The sequence below is a fragment of the Labrus mixtus genome, chromosome 5 (assembly GCF_963584025.1).
Source record: "Labrus mixtus chromosome 5, fLabMix1.1, whole genome shotgun sequence".
NCBI classification, from domain to species: Eukaryota; Metazoa; Chordata; class Actinopteri; order Labriformes; family Labridae; genus Labrus; species Labrus mixtus.
The window spans coordinates 10,853,170-10,872,108 of NC_083616.1; the positions used below are offsets into that span (position 1 = coordinate 10,853,170).

At 39.7% G+C, this 18,939-nt stretch overlaps 1 protein-coding gene across 2 annotated transcripts; it reads left to right on the forward strand.

The window, feature by feature from the left end:
* Nucleotides 1-592: 592 nt before the first annotated feature.
* Nucleotides 593-17,233, forward strand: adra1aa (adrenoceptor alpha 1Aa). Of its 2 annotated transcripts, XM_061037768.1 has the most exons (4): nt 593-823; nt 4,745-4,913; nt 5,294-6,225; nt 15,156-17,233. In XM_061037768.1, exons 3-4 carry the CDS (start codon nt 5,328-5,330, stop codon nt 15,701-15,703), a joined length of 1,446 nt encoding a protein of 481 aa, XP_060893751.1. In that variant the 5' UTR covers nt 593-823; nt 4,745-4,913; nt 5,294-5,327; the 3' UTR covers nt 15,704-17,233. The 2 variants fall into 2 exon arrangements, with proteins under 2 accessions (XP_060893751.1, XP_060893750.1); XM_061037767.1 differs by having other exon boundaries at nt 4,745-6,225.
* The last annotated feature ends 1,706 nt before the right edge of the window (nt 17,234-18,939 follow it).

An 18,939-nucleotide genomic window follows, 5' to 3' on the forward strand; every position in this document is an offset into this window, starting at 1 on the left:
TAACAAAAAACAATTCAAATAGAAATATAGGTTGTTTTCTAATCTAGAAAGAAGGTTGCATCTCAAGTTTTCAAATTCATTTTCTTTTACAATGATTACTGTAAATAATTTACATGACAGAAGAACCTTGAGGGGGGACTTTAAGAGTTGTCACTGTAGCCCCCATGAATATATTTTCCCTTACAAAGAATTGATGTTTCTTATAAACGAGGTATCCCAGCTCATTTAATGGTCAATACATTTTTTTTTAAAGTTCTTACATTCACAGTTTTATTTACAGTACATGCCATTTCACAGTCTCAGGTGTATTTTGGGGCTGCAATCTAAAGCATTACCTTTACTGACACTAAAATGACAAAACTTTTCCCTGGTGTGTTCTTGTCTGGCAGTTTGACAGTTGGCAAAGTGGGAGACGCTCGTTAATGAAACATTTTTGAATGAAAAGTCATCCTGGGTGGACAGTGACTGGGTGTGATGACGCACAGGGAGTGGTGCTGGAGGGGGTGGGGGGTGAGGTGATGTGAGGATGGGGATGGGGATGGGGATGGGGATGGGGATGGTTGGAGAAAGGGTGGGTTGGTGTTGGGGGGTAAAGTGGTTCGAAGAGAAAGCAGTGAGTCACTTGGTACTCAGCATCATCTGCAAAGACGTGAAGCACCTGAAGGTCGGGCATTTATAGTCTGCCGGTAGACGTGCACGAGAGCTCTCCGCGTTGACCGCACTCGGCTTCTCCTCTCACCGTCCGCGAGACAACAATCATAAAAGCGTCTCCAATTGTGGTTCAGGCAAGACGCCAGGATGAGAAAAGCAGACCAAAAGTTGGGTGAGTGCCTTACATTTAACTTCAGATCTTTTATTAAGTACATAGTTTATTTGTATCTATTGATTTGAATTATTTCTCAGTCATTTTACGCGCGTCTTCATTTGCTGTCCGTGCTGGTATGCAGATGTTGGGGAAATCCCATTGTTCTTATCACATGAGCGGACTTTTGTTTTGAAAAAGAGGGGAGATCTGTCGTTATTTAAAAATAAAAACTAATCTCCCATTGTGCAGAAGTTGCCAGAATAAATTGGGATATTAATTTGGTATTTAATTGGCAAATAACTGATATATCTACCTCTTACAATAAGGGTTGTTTAAATGATTATATTTGTCTTTCCAAACTGCGAGAGTTGCCAGTCTTAATAACAAAGCTGAGACGCACTGATCTATGAGCAGCAATACCCTGCTGTTTCTAAAATCCCCCCCAAAAAAACTATTTTTAGATATTCCAGAGTCTGTATAGCACATACAATAAGCTATGGGGTCCCCAGTGACACCTGACTGTCCATCATTCCTCTGTGATTTTATTAAGGTGGACTTCACTCTGTCACATGTCACATACTGTCCACAGCTTATAGAGCTGGGAATTACCCAGAACACCAGTGAGGAGGCTGAGATTAAATCTGTGCCAGAATTGATGTTTACTCCTGACCAATTAAAATAGCTGCAGACACACAGGCTGTACGTCTCCAGCTGTCCTCACATTATGTGGATTCTTGTTCAATCCTCAGCAGCAGCCGCGCATCAGCCACTTCAACACATTGTTGAGTGTCTGCCTGGAAAATATTTTTGAGAGTATATTCTGTGGTGGAGAAACATGCTTGTAACATGATCGAGCTGTAATATTTTAAACAGAGAGTAAGTCCAATTTTCTTGTAGATGCTCTTGAGTAAGTCATTTCAATTGCAGCTATGTCATTTTGAAGACGCTCACTGGCTGAGGGTCAACCATTCCTTTTAAAAGCACTTTAGATGTGAGATATTCTGTTTGAATACTAAATAGATATTTGATGGATAAGATCCAAACCTGAGTGTGTCACTTTACCCATAGCATTGTTCTCCAAACCAGACTGAAACTCTACAGGTTGTCTACCAGGAGCCAGACAGTGTATAAGCTTGACAGTTTTCATTTATATATTTCTGTGTTTTAATCAAGAGTTTAAGTCTTGAGATTAAGACGTTATGGCTGCATGATGAGTCACATCAGTTTAGTTCGTCACATTTGAAATCTTCCAAAGTTTGTAATTGGCTCAACTCTGAAGAATTAATGTTCATATATTGATGGAACAACTTGTCTCTACTGAAAGTTATGTTAGAAAAAGGTAATAATTATGATAAGCAACCACTTCAATTCATACAGTATACCAGTACTCTTTACTTTTAATGTAATAAGGTTTTGAATATAGCTTCAAATATTGAATTATTGTTGCTGATATAGCATTAATGTGTGTGGTTAAACTAATCTGAAATATCTGTCCTACTGAGCGAGTAGACAGGGCTGAAGAGTCAATCACGACCAAATGGAGCTCACCATTCTGAATATATCTTACAGCAAATCAATCAAGGTTATTGTCAGTTCATTGTTATAGTGTGGTTCATATAAAAGCAACAAGCTACTTCATGGATGGATGGATGGACGTTTCAGAATTACTTTAATTCTGTGGGACATTCAATATTTTAAGCTGCAGAAACTTAATCTCTCCTACAATGCAAAATGATGTCAGTGTAATGAGCCCCTGCAACATGTGACTCTTACTATCATACCTATTACCATACCTAAGACACACACACAAACACACACCCTACTCCCTCCTCTACCTGAGTGTGTAGGGAAGCTCTCAGGTGCCGTGTTACAATAGCTGCTAAATGAATGCTGTGCTGCACTGTGCCAGCACAAGAGCTAACCAGAGACAATTAAGTCTCTCAGACATGTTAACAGCTGTAACAGCAGTGTGCAGCAAGGGCTTGTGGGGCGCAGAGGAAAAGGTCAGCCAGTGGTTAATAGTGTGGCAAGTAGCAATAAAGGAGGGGAGAGGGCTGACTAGTGCCCTCAACGAGATAGATAGATAGATAGATAGATAGATAGATAGATAGATAGATAGATAGATAGATAGATAGATAGATAGATAGATAGATAGATAGACAGATAGATAGATAGATAGATAGATAAATAGACAGATAGATAGATAGATAGATAGATAGATAGATAGATAGATGCAGAGATTTGAAGCAGAGACACGAATCACGTTGTAGAAAAGAGGACAACTCAGAAGGACTTTTAATTTAGTCTCAAATAAAGCAGCTTAACCAAATCCTAAAAAACGTCAACATGCTCGTACTACTTTTTCTAGTCCAGTCTAATCTACGTTTGGTTAAGGAACATCCACATTGCAAATGTTAGTAATCCGCAAAGACAAGATTAATTTCACATCTGTCAACGAGGAGGAGATTGGTGGAAATAAGACATTGTTTTAATGTGAAAGAACAGAAGATTTAAAATATATATTCATTGCATCACAGTCAAAGGGAGCAATTCAGGCCACAATAATCACCACTGCAGTGCACTACATCATCACTTACATCATCACTTACAAACTCCATTGAGAAATGGAATTTCTCATTTTGCTATCCTTTTATGCACAGTGGAATCACATTATTGTTTGAAATTACAATGTCAAGCAATTTTGACATTTATAAGTAGGATTCTGTACTACAGTACATAACACTAACATTGTCAGTATAAAAATTAAAGGTATATGCAGGACTTTCAATACAAGTGTTGAAGAAATCGTCACATTTGAAGTAATATGGTAGTCTAATGGGAAAATCAACACCACTAGCATGACTGTTAGTCAATTTGGAGCCAGCCTAGCAGACTTGAGTGTAGCCAGGCTTGGTTCTGGGGAAACAAAATCTGTCTAGCCACTACTCTCAAACTCATATCTTAAAATTGTTTACCTGTTTTTATATATAACCACACTATAAATATGATGCTAAGACCATGTTTGAAGTCAATTTGCTTAGCATAGAATAACGTTTAAAAAAGCAGCAAGCTTTGCTTGCAAAATGTCTGAAAAATAACTATCTACCAGCCCTCTTTAAGCTCCTTTATTCACATAGGAACTTTGTTTTTTAATAATTAACCCAAAAAGGAATGCTGCATGTGGTTTTATTTTAAATTAACATGGTCAGTGTCTTACTGTTGTATGGAATCTTTTTAAGCTATCCAACAGCCAGGTTAGCTGCTGTTTGCCCTTGTTCAAAGTATTTATGATAAGCTAATGCTAAAGCAGTTTTATGCTTGATTTAGCTTTGTATCTAGTATAAACATGAGTGTTGCAGAGCAGTATATCCCAAAATGTCAAACTAGTCTTCCCTGTAAAACCATTCAGGATTAAAGGCTTGATAGAACTACACCTAAATGCACACCACACTTGACCATGAATGTCAAACTGTAACACAGTGAATTGTTTGACTTCTACCTCTATGAAGGTCACTGTGTGATATAGATTAGTTTAGAGAAGGATCAAAATACTGGTCACCCTTATATGATGGAGTACCTCAGTTGAAGATCATATAGCAACATGAAACAACAATAAAAATGTCACGGTTCTGATAGACTGATGTCCCTGACGATCAAGTAAAGCAGACCAGTGTTCATTCCCTGATATCAATTTCTTTAGTCCTCAACCTCACATTATGTTTGGTCAATAAGACCAGGATTTAGTCACATTCATCTGACAGAAACTGTGGCTCAGACAGTGTCTACAGTGTTGATAGATCGGAGCTGCGGTAATGCGATAAAGAAAAAGCTGTGAAACAATGAAACAATAGACAGAACAAGGATGAATCTTTTTGTGTTTGACTGTATGTCATGTATATATCAACCCTCTCAATGCATTCTTTTTCTTTCTTTTTACAGACACTGGATACTGTCTCTGTAAACAAGAAGAGCCTAGATGTTGGTTACTGCTCATCTATCATCTTACCTGAAAACTGTATGCCTCCAGGGACAATAAAAGAAGAGCTCATTGTCTTTTTGTTCCGAAACTGCAAATGTTAATTTGGAGAAAATGCAAACAGTTTCTCGGGTGTGTACATGTGTATGACATCTAAAATGCATTTCAAAAAGTGTCTTTGTATGAGGTGCATAATAACAATATTCAAGATGGATAACCTTATTTCAGCATAGTAGGTTTTGTTTGCATATATTATATATATATATATATAGATATATATATCTATATATATAGTGATTCTGCATGCATCCTGTAGTTTTATTTTTCTTGATGCATTGTCAACGTAATGGCTCATTTGCTACTGACATCATCATTCAAATTATGTTGTGACAAGGCTGACTTAATGTGATCATTACTCTAATAGCTTTTATGAGAATGCCCTGATGTCCCTTTTCTCCTGTAGTGAATTTACAAAGCTGGAGTGTGTGTTTCTGTCTGTTTTTGCTGCACAGGACAGTGTCAAGCATCAGCTAAGTATTTGAACAGATGGTTCCTGTGCTGGACAATATGACCCCTGCTCCTCCAACACAGAACTGCTCCAACTGCAGCCAGACTTCAGTGCCAGAGCTCAACGTGGTCAAAGCTGTGGTTTTGGGCCCTGTGCTTGGTGTCCTTATTGTCTTTGGAGTTGTTGGAAACATCCTGGTAATCCTCTCAGTAGTTTGTCATCGACACTTGAGGACAGTTACACACTATTTCATAGTTAATTTGGCAGTGGCAGACTTGCTGATAAGCTCCACTGTACTACCTTTTTCTGCCATTTTGGAGATTGTGGATCGTTGGATGTTTGGACGGATTTTTTGTAATGTTTGGGCAGCTGTGGACGTGTGCTGCTGTACTGCCTCCATCATGAGCCTCTGCGTGATCTCTGTTGACCGCTACATTGGAGTCAGTTACCCTCTGCGATACCCAACTATAATGACAAAACGCAGGGCACTGCTGGCGGTGATGCTGCTCTGGGTTCTGTCAATCATCATATCTATCGGACCTTTGTTTGGTTGGAAGGAGCCGGCGCCTGAGGATGAGTCAATCTGCAAGATCACAGAGGAGCCGGGCTACGCCATCTTCTCCGCTGTGGGCTCTTTCTACCTCCCTCTGGCCATCATACTGGTCATGTACTGTCGGGTTTACGTGGTTGCTCACAGAGAGAGCCAGGGCCTGAGGGAAGGCCAAAAGACAGAGAAATCAGATACAGAGCATGTAATACTCAGAATACACAGAGGAAACACGACTGTATCAGAGGACGAAGCACTTCGCAGCCGAACACATTTTGCCCTGAGACTGCTCAAGTTCTCACGAGAGAAGAAGGCTGCCAAGACCTTGGGCATTGTTGTTGGCTGTTTCGTGTTGTGCTGGCTGCCCTTTTTCCTGGTGCTTCCCATTGGTGAGTATTGTTATGTTGATCTTATGTGTATTTCTTAATTTTTTGAGCCATATGATGATCAAAAAGCACCAATGTTGCTCGGAAAATGTTAAGTAAAATCAAGACAGTATGATATAATCATGTCACTACATTTCAGGGTGGGAATCACAACATGATACGATATTCCATACACAATGGCCCACAATAACAATAAAAACATGATACAGAAATTCTGCAATAACTGATATATTACAAGACAATCATAGTCATACATCACGATATGTGATAAATTGAAGATTATAAAAATGGCCTAAAAAAGTGAAGTGAAGGATTAATGTATTTATTTTCTGCAATTTGGTTTCAGTTTCACCTTATATCATGTATCCCGCTGTCAACATCTTTGGTTAATAATCCTCTGTTAATTTTACCCTCATTCATGTCATAAGAGCCACTGTGAGGAGACATGAAGTATTGACATGGTGAGGCAAATTGCCAGGGAAATCTGTTAAGAGCACCCTATTTTTTTTATTGAAATATTGATATTTGGCCCCAGTGATTCGATAATTGTATCATATGAGTCAGTACAACAGTATAGCGATACTTTGTCCCAACTCCAATTAATTACAAGTTCAATGTTTTGGTAAATGGTAAATGAGCTGCATTCAAAAATACATTTCCAGTCTGGTCCGTGTCACATTCACTTCATTCATACACTGATTGCAGGGGCAACTAAACTACCCATCGAGATCTAGCTCATTCACACATATTTTAGGGGAATGCATTTATTCATATTCTTGTTGATTTTTAGATGAAAATTTTGATGCCATTCATGGATGCTTGATAAATATGAACAACCAAAAATTAGCTAGCTAGTTAATTAGCTTAGCCTAACATGAAAACAAGAAGCAAGGAGGAACAGAGAGCCAAATCTTTTCAAAAGCTAAAACAAACCAATCCATTTCCTTCCACTTATCCGGTGCCAGGTCACAGTGGAACCACACTAAAAGAGTTGACCCACATGTCTCTACTTTTAGGGGATCCAGAGGCTTACCCATTCCAGATGAAATATATAATGCCTCCGGCGTTTTCTAGGTCTTCCTCTGTGCCTCCTTCCAGTTTGTCGACCATAGGTGATGGGTTGTTAGTAGATTGACTGGTAAATAGAAAGCTTTACCTTTCGGCTCAGCTCCCTGTTCCCCACGACGGTCCGGCACAATGCATGCAATTCTATTAAAGCTGCCCCTATCCGTCTGTCCATCTCACAATCTATTTTACCCTCACTCATGAGCAATCCACTGTTTTCTGGAAAGGAACCATGGCCTTGAAGTTGGAGGTGGTGACCCTCATACTGATCGCCTGGCGAAGTTAATAGAACAATGTCAACTGCAAAAAGCAGAAATTGAATTCTGAGGTTCCCAAACTGGAAACCCTCCTACACCCAGATGTGACTTGAGATCCTGTCCATGACAATCACAAACAGAATTGGTGACATGGGACAGCCCTGGTTGAGGTCAACACGCACAGGAAACATGACTGACTTTGTGCCAAGAATGCAAACACAGCTTTCACGCCCCCCAAAAGAAGACCTGCAAGGGTAAAGAACTGGTCCACTGTCCAATGGCAAGGATGGAATTTGCACTCTTTCTTCTGTATCTGAGGGTTAACAGTGGGCTGGAGCCCGATTGGCAGGACCCCAGAATAAATCTTCCCTGCGAGGCTTAGTAGTGTGATATCCTGATAATTGAATCACACTCTCTGGTCTCCCTTTGAAACTACCACTCCGGTCTGCCATTCCACAGGCCCTTTCCCTGACTTCCACACGACACTAACGAGGTGTCAGCCTCCCAAACTCCTCCCATAACAACTGATACCACAGCCCTCCAGCGCTCCAAGCGACCTGTCGGCTGCTTCAAAAGGCCTCCTTCTTCAACCTGGTGGACAACAGCAGATTCTTCAGTTGCCGCCCTGACAGGCATCAAAGGTCTTCTGGCCGCAACTCCTAGCAGCTGCTTCCACATGGGAGGCTTTGAACATGGACCACTCAGACTCCATGTTCACATCCTCTCCTGGGATGCACAGGAAACTCTTTTCACAGAGGGCCTCAGCCAGACATTCCTGGTTCACCCCCACTACCCGTTTAGGTTCACCATGTCTGTCCGGCATCCTCCCTGTTTTATGATCAAACTCACCACCAGGTGATGATCAGTTGACAGCTCTGCTCCTCTCTTCCCCCGAGTGTTCAAGACAAGGCTGCAGATGTAATGAAAAGACTACAAAGTCGATCAATGATCTCTGACCTTGGGTGTTCTGCTACCAGGTACACTTATGAACATCCCTATGAACATCCAGAAGTCCAATAACAGACCAACACTCACAGTCAAAGGGAAGGCCGTTCCTCCCAATCGCCGGAGCGTTGAAGACCCCCAGCAGATACCCCTTGCAGGACCCCACCCAGTGACTCCAAAAAGGCCACAGACTACAAACTATACCATTCGGTGCAGAACAAACAACAGTCAGAGCCTCACTCTCTGCCACTTGCAGTCACAGAAAGGTGACCCTCTTATTAACCAGGGAACACCCCAACACAGTGGCCCTACGACCGGGTCTTGTAAGTATCCCCACACCCAAAAATCCCCAGAAGCCCCCTCCAGGAGAGTGTTTCTAGAACCAGAGCTGTGCATGGATGTGATCCCAATTATATCTAGTTGGTAGTGCACTACCTTCAGCACCATCTCCAGCTCCTTCCCCACCAAAGAGTTGATGTTTTACATGTAAAGAACCAGTATACACCACCAGGATCAGCACTAAAAGGCTGCCCAGTCTCCAATGCACCCAACCCAAGTGGTGGGCCCACAGGGTGGTAGCTCTGTGTTTTTTCTTTGGGTTAAACCCGACCAGGGCAAAATTGAAAAAAACCTGGCCACCAGATTTTCACTGTCTAGCTAGTTTTCTCTGTTGTTTCTTGTCGCTAAGGTGAATATGGCAAAACCCCCTACAGATTTCATTTTAAACACATATATATGAAATTGGTTTTCTGCCAAAGAGAACAAAGTGATATTTCCAGAAATTTCTTCATTCAGTTCAGTCACAAAGGATGCATTTCAGTGTCCATTTCCTGTTTTTTAATACCTGTAAAAAAAGAAAATGTAAAGACTTTTTCTTATGTTTGATCACTTGAATTCACATGTATGAATAAGACCAGTTTAGAAAGTGAATTTGTTTCTGCTTTAATTGATTTAGCTGAACCATTCATTGATGGCCAGGTTTTTAAGTGCTTGGATACATAATGGTTTTATCACGCTGATTGAATTGCTCCTCTGTGGGAGCACACTAAGGTTACTACCATCCAGACGAACCTTGCAGTCTCTAGAGCAGCGTAGTAAATGCTTTTACTTGGCCATCCAGGTAGATGCTCTAAAAATAGCATCTATAAATCTTTCACATCCCTGACAGCCTCCAGATCTCTGCTGTCTGTAAACAAAAGGTAACGAAATCCGACCCCTTATAATTCAAACAGAGATCATTATTAAGTAAAAACATTTCTCTGCTCATTTCGCTCTACAATGTGTCTGTGATAATAACAACACCTGTGTGTTTAAAAGTAAGCCATCACATCAGTTTTAGACCTCATATGGTGGTTCTCCTCAGGAATCATATGGCTTTCTAAAGTGACAGCTTGAGGGAATTCACTCCACTTGACAACTGTGTACTATTATATGTGCTGAAGCCTGTATGGAGGGATTGTGATAAGGAGATCCAAGTAGATAATATGAGATATGCCATAGCCCACGTATTTCCCTCAGGGTTTTTTATTTTTTCCATGGTCTCATGCTCATAAATATAGCTCATACCATTTTGCAGAAGACCTTTCTTTACTGGGAAATGAAAAAAGCAGAAACTGACAGATGCTCCCTTCCAAATCCTGTTGTCAGGCTTTATGCTGCCGCTACACAAGTCTGTACATTATGATACATTTAGCGATGAATAATTAACTTTGGGTCTTGTATTTTATATACAGAGCTGGATAATTCATTATTGTTTAATTTGGTGATCGGAGTTAACATTATTTTTTGAATCATATTAGTCATTGTGAAAAGGTGAATTATTTCAGCTCTGAAACCATTATAGATTGTCCTCCATTCTCCTTGGCATTTAAAAAGTTATTCTCATCTTAATATAAGAATAGCTCCAACACTGAGTTTAAGTTGTTAAGATATCAATAATAAATCTGTTCAAAGTCCAGCTGTTTAAAGTATTGAAATAGTTTAAAGTATGTGCATAGTATGGTCTGGTCAGAACTGTGTAATCTTGCACCTCTAACCAAACTCAGTAGTAATGTCATGTTTTAGTACCTACATCACAACAGTGTATAAAGGTACACCTAAAAGTCAGATTTTCTTTTGTCCTAAGGCTATCTTTAAAGCTGCATTTCTGTGTAAACAATTGGTCAGATGACTGCATATTGTAAAAGGGTTCAATCATATTGAGGGATATATCAATTACTTAACTTTGTAGTTCCCACTTAATACTGAGCTTTCGAACATCATTAAGATCAGTGTTTCAGTTTTCAGAATAAAAAACCTTGAACTCCACACAATGTTTCTTCACAACTACTTAGTTGCAGACAGAAATGCTAGCTTTTGATCATAATGGAGAATTAAAAAAAAAAAATCACTCGAGCTGTGTCTTACATTTGTTTTCACTAGTTGGGTCTGACAATACAAGGAGGAGAGTAGAGGCTCATTTGGACAGAAAGAACACTCCAACTGGTTTCTAATGTTGAGCTGAAGGATTTAGAAACAGGCAACTTCTTTCATTCACTACAACAACTTGATTAAATAAAAAATATATCCATGTTGTGTCATTAACTTGCTCTGCTGCCCCAAAGTGGCCAAAATTGTCCTTTTGCTGCTTTTATTATTTTGTTTATTTTATACAAAACCTGGCTCTGGGATGTTACATTATCAATGGAAATATTTCACAAATAGGCAAACGTTGTTATGGTACAGTATCTGCTATTAAAGCTTGATAACTCTTTTGCTTTTAGGAAACTTATGTTGTCATATTTGTTTAAACTCTTTTTACATCCCATCCGCAATCAATGATCAAATCCCTGGGAATAAAAGAAGAAAAAGGGGTATATGTGGTCATAATTGAGTGAATGCCCAACCTTCCTGAGTTCTGCCCATTCATCCATTTTGAACAAGCAATGCTAACATGCTTATTGCACGGAAGAACGGACAATATAAAGGTAGATAAAGTTGGTGATGACTTTGCTGACCCGACTCTATATTTTCTACCCTTCCTGCAAGATAAATAATGCAATGCACATCCATCTGTACTTGGAGGAGAATTCATTCAAAAATATGGCTCACTGTTGCTGGTTTCTAAAGTTGCATATCTCGGCTTTTGCCTATTACCACTGTAAAAAGCATGTCTCTGAGAAATACTCTTACACACATGCTGCCAAATTGTCACAGAATTTTGGCGACAGAATATATGCTCGGTGTCAGTTATTAAAGTTCATAACAGTTGGGAGTTACACAATTGGGAAAAGACGACAAGCAGTGATGCAGCATTGATTTGGATGACAAGACATTTATCAAAGAGCTGAAACCAGAAAAGATTGACTCTATCAATCTCACCAGTTGATCTTTGTTGTACACCTGGGAATACAATGTATACGCAGCACAGACAGCCACATAAAATGCAACCAGATTAATTTGTCTTCTCTTTCTATCCATATCTAAATCAGGATCTTGTTTTTTAAGACCCAAGTTTAGCTGTAGGCGACAGCTGGACCAAAAAAAGCATTTCACAAGACAGCTTCCCCCTTAGCTCTGAATGGAGGTGATAGCTACCGTATAGAGATAGATTTATGGCAGCCACATAATAGCTCAGCCATTTCATTATTTTATTGTTCCACTGGCAGCTACTGCATACAGAGGAGTCACCTATATTTCAGTGATAAACAGGCTTACATCTAAATGGCCTGTTAAGCCATTTTCTCTGCTTCTTCATTATAGATCCCACTCACGCTCTCGTCTGTGAACACTTCCTCTAATCAAAAGCAGCCTAATTTATGACTGCAATCTTAATAAATCCTTAACCCTGGTGGCAAGTTGGAAGGTTGTGGATGTAGTTCAGAGCAATGGTTTGTTTCTCTTTGTGGTTGCAGATTTCTTAGAAACAAAAGTTTTGATGGAACAGATTTCAGAGTAGGTTATCGGAGCTCTAGTAATCTAATCTTTTTTGTTTTTAAATCATGCAAGCAGTATGAAGTGAGGAATCAAATATTAAGTGGATCAGATTACAGATATCAAACAGATATATCAATACTGTTTGATTGTTAATATTCATGTCCCCTTTGCATGAATCCTATCATGATGCCCTGTTTTTTCTCCCTTGTTATGTCACATGGAGGTTCATATTTCTGGGGGGTCTTCAGTCAAACATCACATTAGGTGCATTGCCATGAACTTTGGTGCAGACATGTGTGGTGCTAAGAAGAAGATCTCAAACAACTTTAGTGATCCCCTCGTTTAACCTGATGTCAATGTTTTCAAATATCTACTTGATTGGACTGGAAGAAATGTTGTTGAGACAGTCATATCTGCACAAGATGAATCATAACGATATTGTGAAATCAAATTTTTAGAGTTGCTAGCATATAGCAAAAAAGATGGTATATGACAGTCCCATCAACAACACTAGCACCTTGGGGGCTGGTATAGCTCAGAGGTTAAGCTCTTGAAGTGGCCCCCAGGTTTGACTCCAACCCTCTAACTAATTACTGCATGTCATCCCCGACTCTCTCATCCATGTCTGACTCTACCCACTGTACTGTCGTCTCAGTAAAGGCATTAAAAGCCTAAAAAATAAATTTAAAAACAACACTTGTACCTTGGGTTTCCCTAACAAGTGTTCAGATAGCATGATAACATGCTAAAGTAAACCACAAGCATGTAAATAGTTGATATGATGAAGAAAATCTGACAAATCTTTAATTGGTTGTCCTAAGTTTGAACTGAAAAAGCCCATTTTAAGTGAAACATTGATGTGTTTTCAAAGTAGAGGAAGCTGTGAAGCTCATCATTGGCCGACACATCTGACTCACATATGGATATATATCTAACGCATGTAAACAAATCTCAAGCAACATCAACACAATATATGGATATACTGTATATACTTACCTACATAACAGCAGCTACACACATTTGGGTGGCAGTAGCTCAGCCCATAAAGACTTGTGTTCTGCAATTCTACAATTCTACAATTCATTTATCCAAAGTGACGTACATCACAGAGTAAGTACAACACAAGCAAGGATCTAGATAAAAGGGAACAATGTCAGTAAGAGCAAACGATCAGCTTTGACAGGAAGTGACCAGAGGCAAAGCACAACATTGACGGCAGTTCTTGAGAGCTCTAATCAGTATAGAAACCATCTTATGAGTCATCGTTATCAAAAAAAAAAAGACATCGTCAAACTTGTGTTGGGAACCTTGAGGTTGCTGGTTAAGGCTCCTGGACAAATATGGAAATTGGTCTGGTTCTTATTATTTTCAGTTTATGGTCTGTTTGTTGTAGATGTGCTAGTTCACTTCCAAAGCAGTTATTGCCAAGATGCCCTTGAGCAAGGTACAAATGCCAAACAGCTTAGAGGCTCCCCCTGTGTACGGCCCCCTTACTCTGGCATCTCCTCATTAGTGCATGTCCATAGGATTCTGCTTCTGGATGTGTATTTTGACCAGCTTTTAAAAAGACAGTCACTTTGCCAATTTCTTAGTTTATTTTAAGCCGCACATTTATTACTGAATATTTTTCATTTTGAATAATGTGCAGTAATAATCAATACTATTTTAATTCATCATATTCTACTCATGCCATATATCATACCTCATCTTTGGTGAGATGTTAGTTAGGTTATATTACTTGTGGTCCTTGCCATCAAATTTAAGTTGAAGCAAGATGAAATAATTGAGTAAGCTACTCAGGAGAAGAATAGGGTGGCTAGTACGAGTATTGCAGTATAACATAAGCTAACAGTGTTACAGTGGCTAATATTTGAAAAAAGACCATACACAAGAAGAGTAGTATCAATATCTATATGAAAAAATTATGTTTACAGAAAATACTTATTTTTCTTACCGCCCCACATCAGGCTAAATCCACAAGTCAAGCACAGTCTGCAGTCTTCATGACTTTGGCTTCTGTCTGTGTGTGTTTGATTATGGGGGATTTGATTAATTGACACTTAATTTTTACACTCTTCTTTGACTCAAACTCTTTTTCAACTGAGAGTAAAGTTTCAGAGATAGTTTGACTCCATCCAGAGTATAATTAACTCTGCACTTGCTGACATTTCACCAACACCAAAAATGTAACTCTTCTAATTTTGCTGTGTAATAGAAATGTGATTTAAGCACCGGACCCAGATAAGTTACTGAAGATAAACATAAGACAAGAAACATATTATAGTATTTTATATTGTAGTATACTACACAACATAGAAAGGCTATTTCTCCTCGTATATGATCTTTTTCGGATGGCAATTGTTGAGTCTTAAGCGGGGTCAACAGGGGGAGTTTGTGGGCCAGACTGACGTCAATCACAACATGATCTGATAGCCTGCTCTACAGTCTTGAGAGCTGGTCTTAACTGGAAAAACAAGCAAACAAACTGTAAACAAGGTTTTTCAATGCTTATGAATGTTTATTTTTCAATCTAATTCATGTGAAATCTTAACAAGATTCTCAGCTTTGATATCATATATACATTGTTCCTGTTTCAGGCCAGTGTTCCAGAGGCTTTGATTGTCTTCACTTGTGTCTACAGCTTATGTTGTTTAATAAATCAAACTTTCCTTCCAGATAAGAAATCAGTTTTGATTTTGTTGTTTCTTTTGCTGTCATGTTGAACACACTTGTGTTTCTCCTGTCCGACAGGCTCCATATTTCCAGCATATAGACCTTCAGAGACGGTCTTCAAGATCACCTTCTGGCTCGGTTACTTCAACAGCTGCATCAACCCCATCATCTACCCGTGCTCCAACCAAGAGTTTAAGAAAGCTTTCCAGAGTTTACTGGGAGTTCACTGTCTGAGAATAACTCCCAGATCACACCATCATCATCTGAGTGCAGGTCAGGGTCAAGCACAGGGTCCCAGCCAGACCCTCTCGCTGGGCCTGGACAGCAGGGGGGCTGCCTCTCGGCTCAGTCCCTCCTCCTCTTTGGCCCTGTCCAGGTCCCCGTCCTCCAGGGACAGCAGGGAGTGGAGGGTCTTCTCTGGAGGCCACGCAGGCGGGTCTGGACCATCTGAGACAAGCAGGGACAAAATGGCCAAACTCTGCAGTAAAAGCTTTAATCGGAACTGCTGCTGCTGCATCCTTGGTGATGCAACTCCCCCGCAGGACTCAGACTATGCCCAGCCCCCTAATGTTCCCACCATTAAAATACACCAACTGTCACTGTCGGAAAAAGGAGAGCCCGTATAACTACTGTAATCCTTCATCCATTAGTCATGACTCTCCTTTCAAGGTCATGGATGAGAATGTATGTCCTTTTTTCTCCGTTCATTTCACAGAGGATAAGCTGGATTGGAACCGTGGCTGCTTAAAAATTTTAAGTCTCTGCTTGAGTGTCATCTGTGATTTTTCCTAGATTTAAAATGATCAAAACTCTGCGAAGAAATTTCATAGCCAAGATATTTTACTCCTTAAAATATGGCATCTTAGGTTTTGTTTTAACAGAAGATATTGCATTTTGACAGTTTGAAAATAATTACAGTCAAATAAAGACCCTGTGAAACCTGGACGTAAAGACAAAAATCTGTAGACCAAAAAAAAGACCAAAATATCTTTAATGTTTACATATTTTATATAACTGAAAAGCAGGTTAAATGTGTAAAACAAAATGTATACAGGAACGTTTTATATTGCATGATTTCACCAAATGTTTTCAAAATGCTGGTCAGTGGTGCTCCTGATGTCTCCAAAGTTTGCCTATAATGCTGTTCCTGTTGTCAAAATATTGTATGTGTACTGCTGTGTACACATAAAAAAACAGGGGATCTTGTGTACTTCTATGTCACACTACAATAAATTTGTATGACATATTCCTACAAGGGGATTCATGGGGACATTTTTCGACCGTAGATGTTGATTCACTAAATAGCCCCTGAAAACGTCTATTTCATCTCTCCGCACTCCCACAATACCATGTACTGTATACCTCCAAGCTGTGCCAGATGGGTGTCTTAATATACTTCTGTGGAATTTTAGCTGACCTTGTGGTTGCTGACCTCAATCCTGCCCGCCCCCAAATCCACCAGATTTAGAGATGTCAGTATAAGTCATACGCAGAGATTCTTCTCTCAAGCCTTTCGCTTTCTTCAGATGTCTTTAACTGCCATCCACACAGAACACACAGAGGCTTTTATCTCTGCTTTTATACGATTGTCTGTGTGTACAGGCGCTCTTTGCAGGCGGGAAGGTGAAAACGGAGTGTGTTGAGTGTGAGTTCAAGCCTGCGAAGTGTCTCTCTTTGTTTACCAAGAAGAATCAAAGGGCAAGAGGACAAACCTCAGCCAACTCTATTGATTTATTTACCCCTTTCTACCCCTCCCGTAGTACCAAGATGTACTCTCTCGGTGAGGTTGGAGAGATGCAGCCGGACTTCTTAAGCCACTCTCTGCATGTTAAGTTTAGTCGTGGAAGTGAAGTGGACAGCAATCCCGCGGGGGAGGCACCCGGCGGCACAGTGAGAGTGCTTGTCTGTGTCCGCGTTGTCATTGACTGGACTACAGTGAACTTGTAAATCACACCGTCTCTGCACGGATGCCATTAGAGGAGCTGCAGCAATAAAGTACAGATGGTACAGATGACCTAATTCACCCCTCCCTTTCTATTATCTCCATCTATAGAACGTGATTGGACAATGATCAAAACAAAATCCAGTGAATACCTTTGTGCCCTGTGTTATTAAGAAATCATCCCCCGAATGCAATAGCTGTTATGAATACCATAATTAGAGCAAGAGCAAACCCCATGTGTTTTATCAGCCCGGCCTGTCTTTTTAAAAAAAATTTATCAAGCAGCCATGTTTCACATAAAATCATCAATACATGTTAGCCCAGATTATTTTTCTGTATTTTAATATTCTAAAAGATGAAGATTACACAACTGAGAGGCTACAATCCTCGACCCCACGGGAGAATAGCCTAAATGTTGTCATGAATTCTTTCATTTCTAAATTTATGTTTGTGATGATGTTGTGGTGAAAAAAAAAAATCAATTCTTGGAAGGATTTAGTTCTTATAATAGCAGAGCTTGTGTTCTAGTGAGTCGAAGGCATAGCGAGTACAGCTGGTGACTCATGTTTGCACACTTTTCCCAAGAGGGCTTAGCTTTAGTAAGTCGTCCTGATGCTTTTTCTCTTCTTTCTGAAAGCCCTCATCAGCGGCTGAAGATGTTGACATTATAGGACTCCCCCTCTCCTGTTTAATCTGTGTGCTCATCATGCTCCGTCCTAATTGGACGGCTGTCAAACAGCCAGGGGGGGAACTTCACTAATCACAGAGCTGTTGTTGATGTGTGCCTCCACTGTGACGTTGTCTTGCTCAGTTCATTTTACTTGAAGCGTCCCTGTGGGTGAAGAGTCCAAGGAGCTGGAACAACAAAGTGCTGATCAGAAGCTTGAAGCTGGTCATTCAACTCTGTGACTCCACCTAGTGCCTCATTGCATCTCTGCACTTACTGCATGCACTGCTGGCATGTGGGGTTACACAGCAAAACAGGAGTTTCACTATATGTCTAATTCATACGTCCATAATAAAGCTGTAATGTCTGTGAGTTCATTCTTACAATTGGACACAGTTGTCTCAGTAATGCAAATGAATTGTTAGTGGGACAGAGAGAATCTTTCCTCAAGGGTTGAACAGAGATTCAAAATATTTACTCAGCCTAAGTAATAGTAGATTTACTTCAGTAAAAGAAAACACTATGTCATTTTAAAGTTACAGTAAACTTAAATAAGTGTATATGTAAAACTATTCATGATGTAGATATGACATATCATTAAGGAAACCTTAAAAATGTTTCAAGATATATCTATACGAGTCAAATACTTCCCCCCTATCGTAAAGTTAACCTACTTTAATTAGGAAAGAAAAAGATCTTGTTTGTTCTATTTCTAACTGCCTCATTGAAGAAAATTTAATGTATGATTGTTCAAACTTCAGTAGTAAAATTACTGCAGGTTTACGTCACATCAAGGTCTTTGCTGAGTGAGTAATCAAGGTAAAAAATGTCCACACCAAAATGGTGTTAGTTACATATTGGAGGTCAGTCTGCTTCCAAAGTCACTCTCACATGATTTTGTCGTAATTCGAGCAGAATATCTTCTCCCACATGAGAAGATGAACTTTAACCTGTCTTCAAGCGCCAAAGTGTAGAGAAGCTGTAACAACCAGGTGATGGGAAACAAAGCAACATCTTTTGTTTAGACTATAGGAGTTCTGATATTGGACTATTGGATTCTTATTACTGATAAATAACTGTGCAGTTAACACTTTATTTCTGTAGCCCTGAAGAGGTTAGTTAGTACGTCAACTATTTTATAAAGCTGTGTTTGTGAAACCTCTACCTGCAGAGAAACCAGCAACTACAGCTGTCACATGTAGAGGTTATCATTGTGTGCTCTCACATGGAGGGAATAAGTCGTCTAAAATAAA

Excerpts from the sequence above, each read along its gene's own strand:
- adra1aa (XM_061037767.1), top strand. The coding sequence starts at position 5,328 with ATGGTTCCTGTGCTGGACAATATGACCCCTGCTCCTCCAACACAGAAC. Across the intron at positions 6,226-15,155 it reads TTTCCTGGTGCTTCCCATTG|GCTCCATATTTCCAGCATAT; the intron begins GTGAGTATTGTT and ends CCTGTCCGACAG.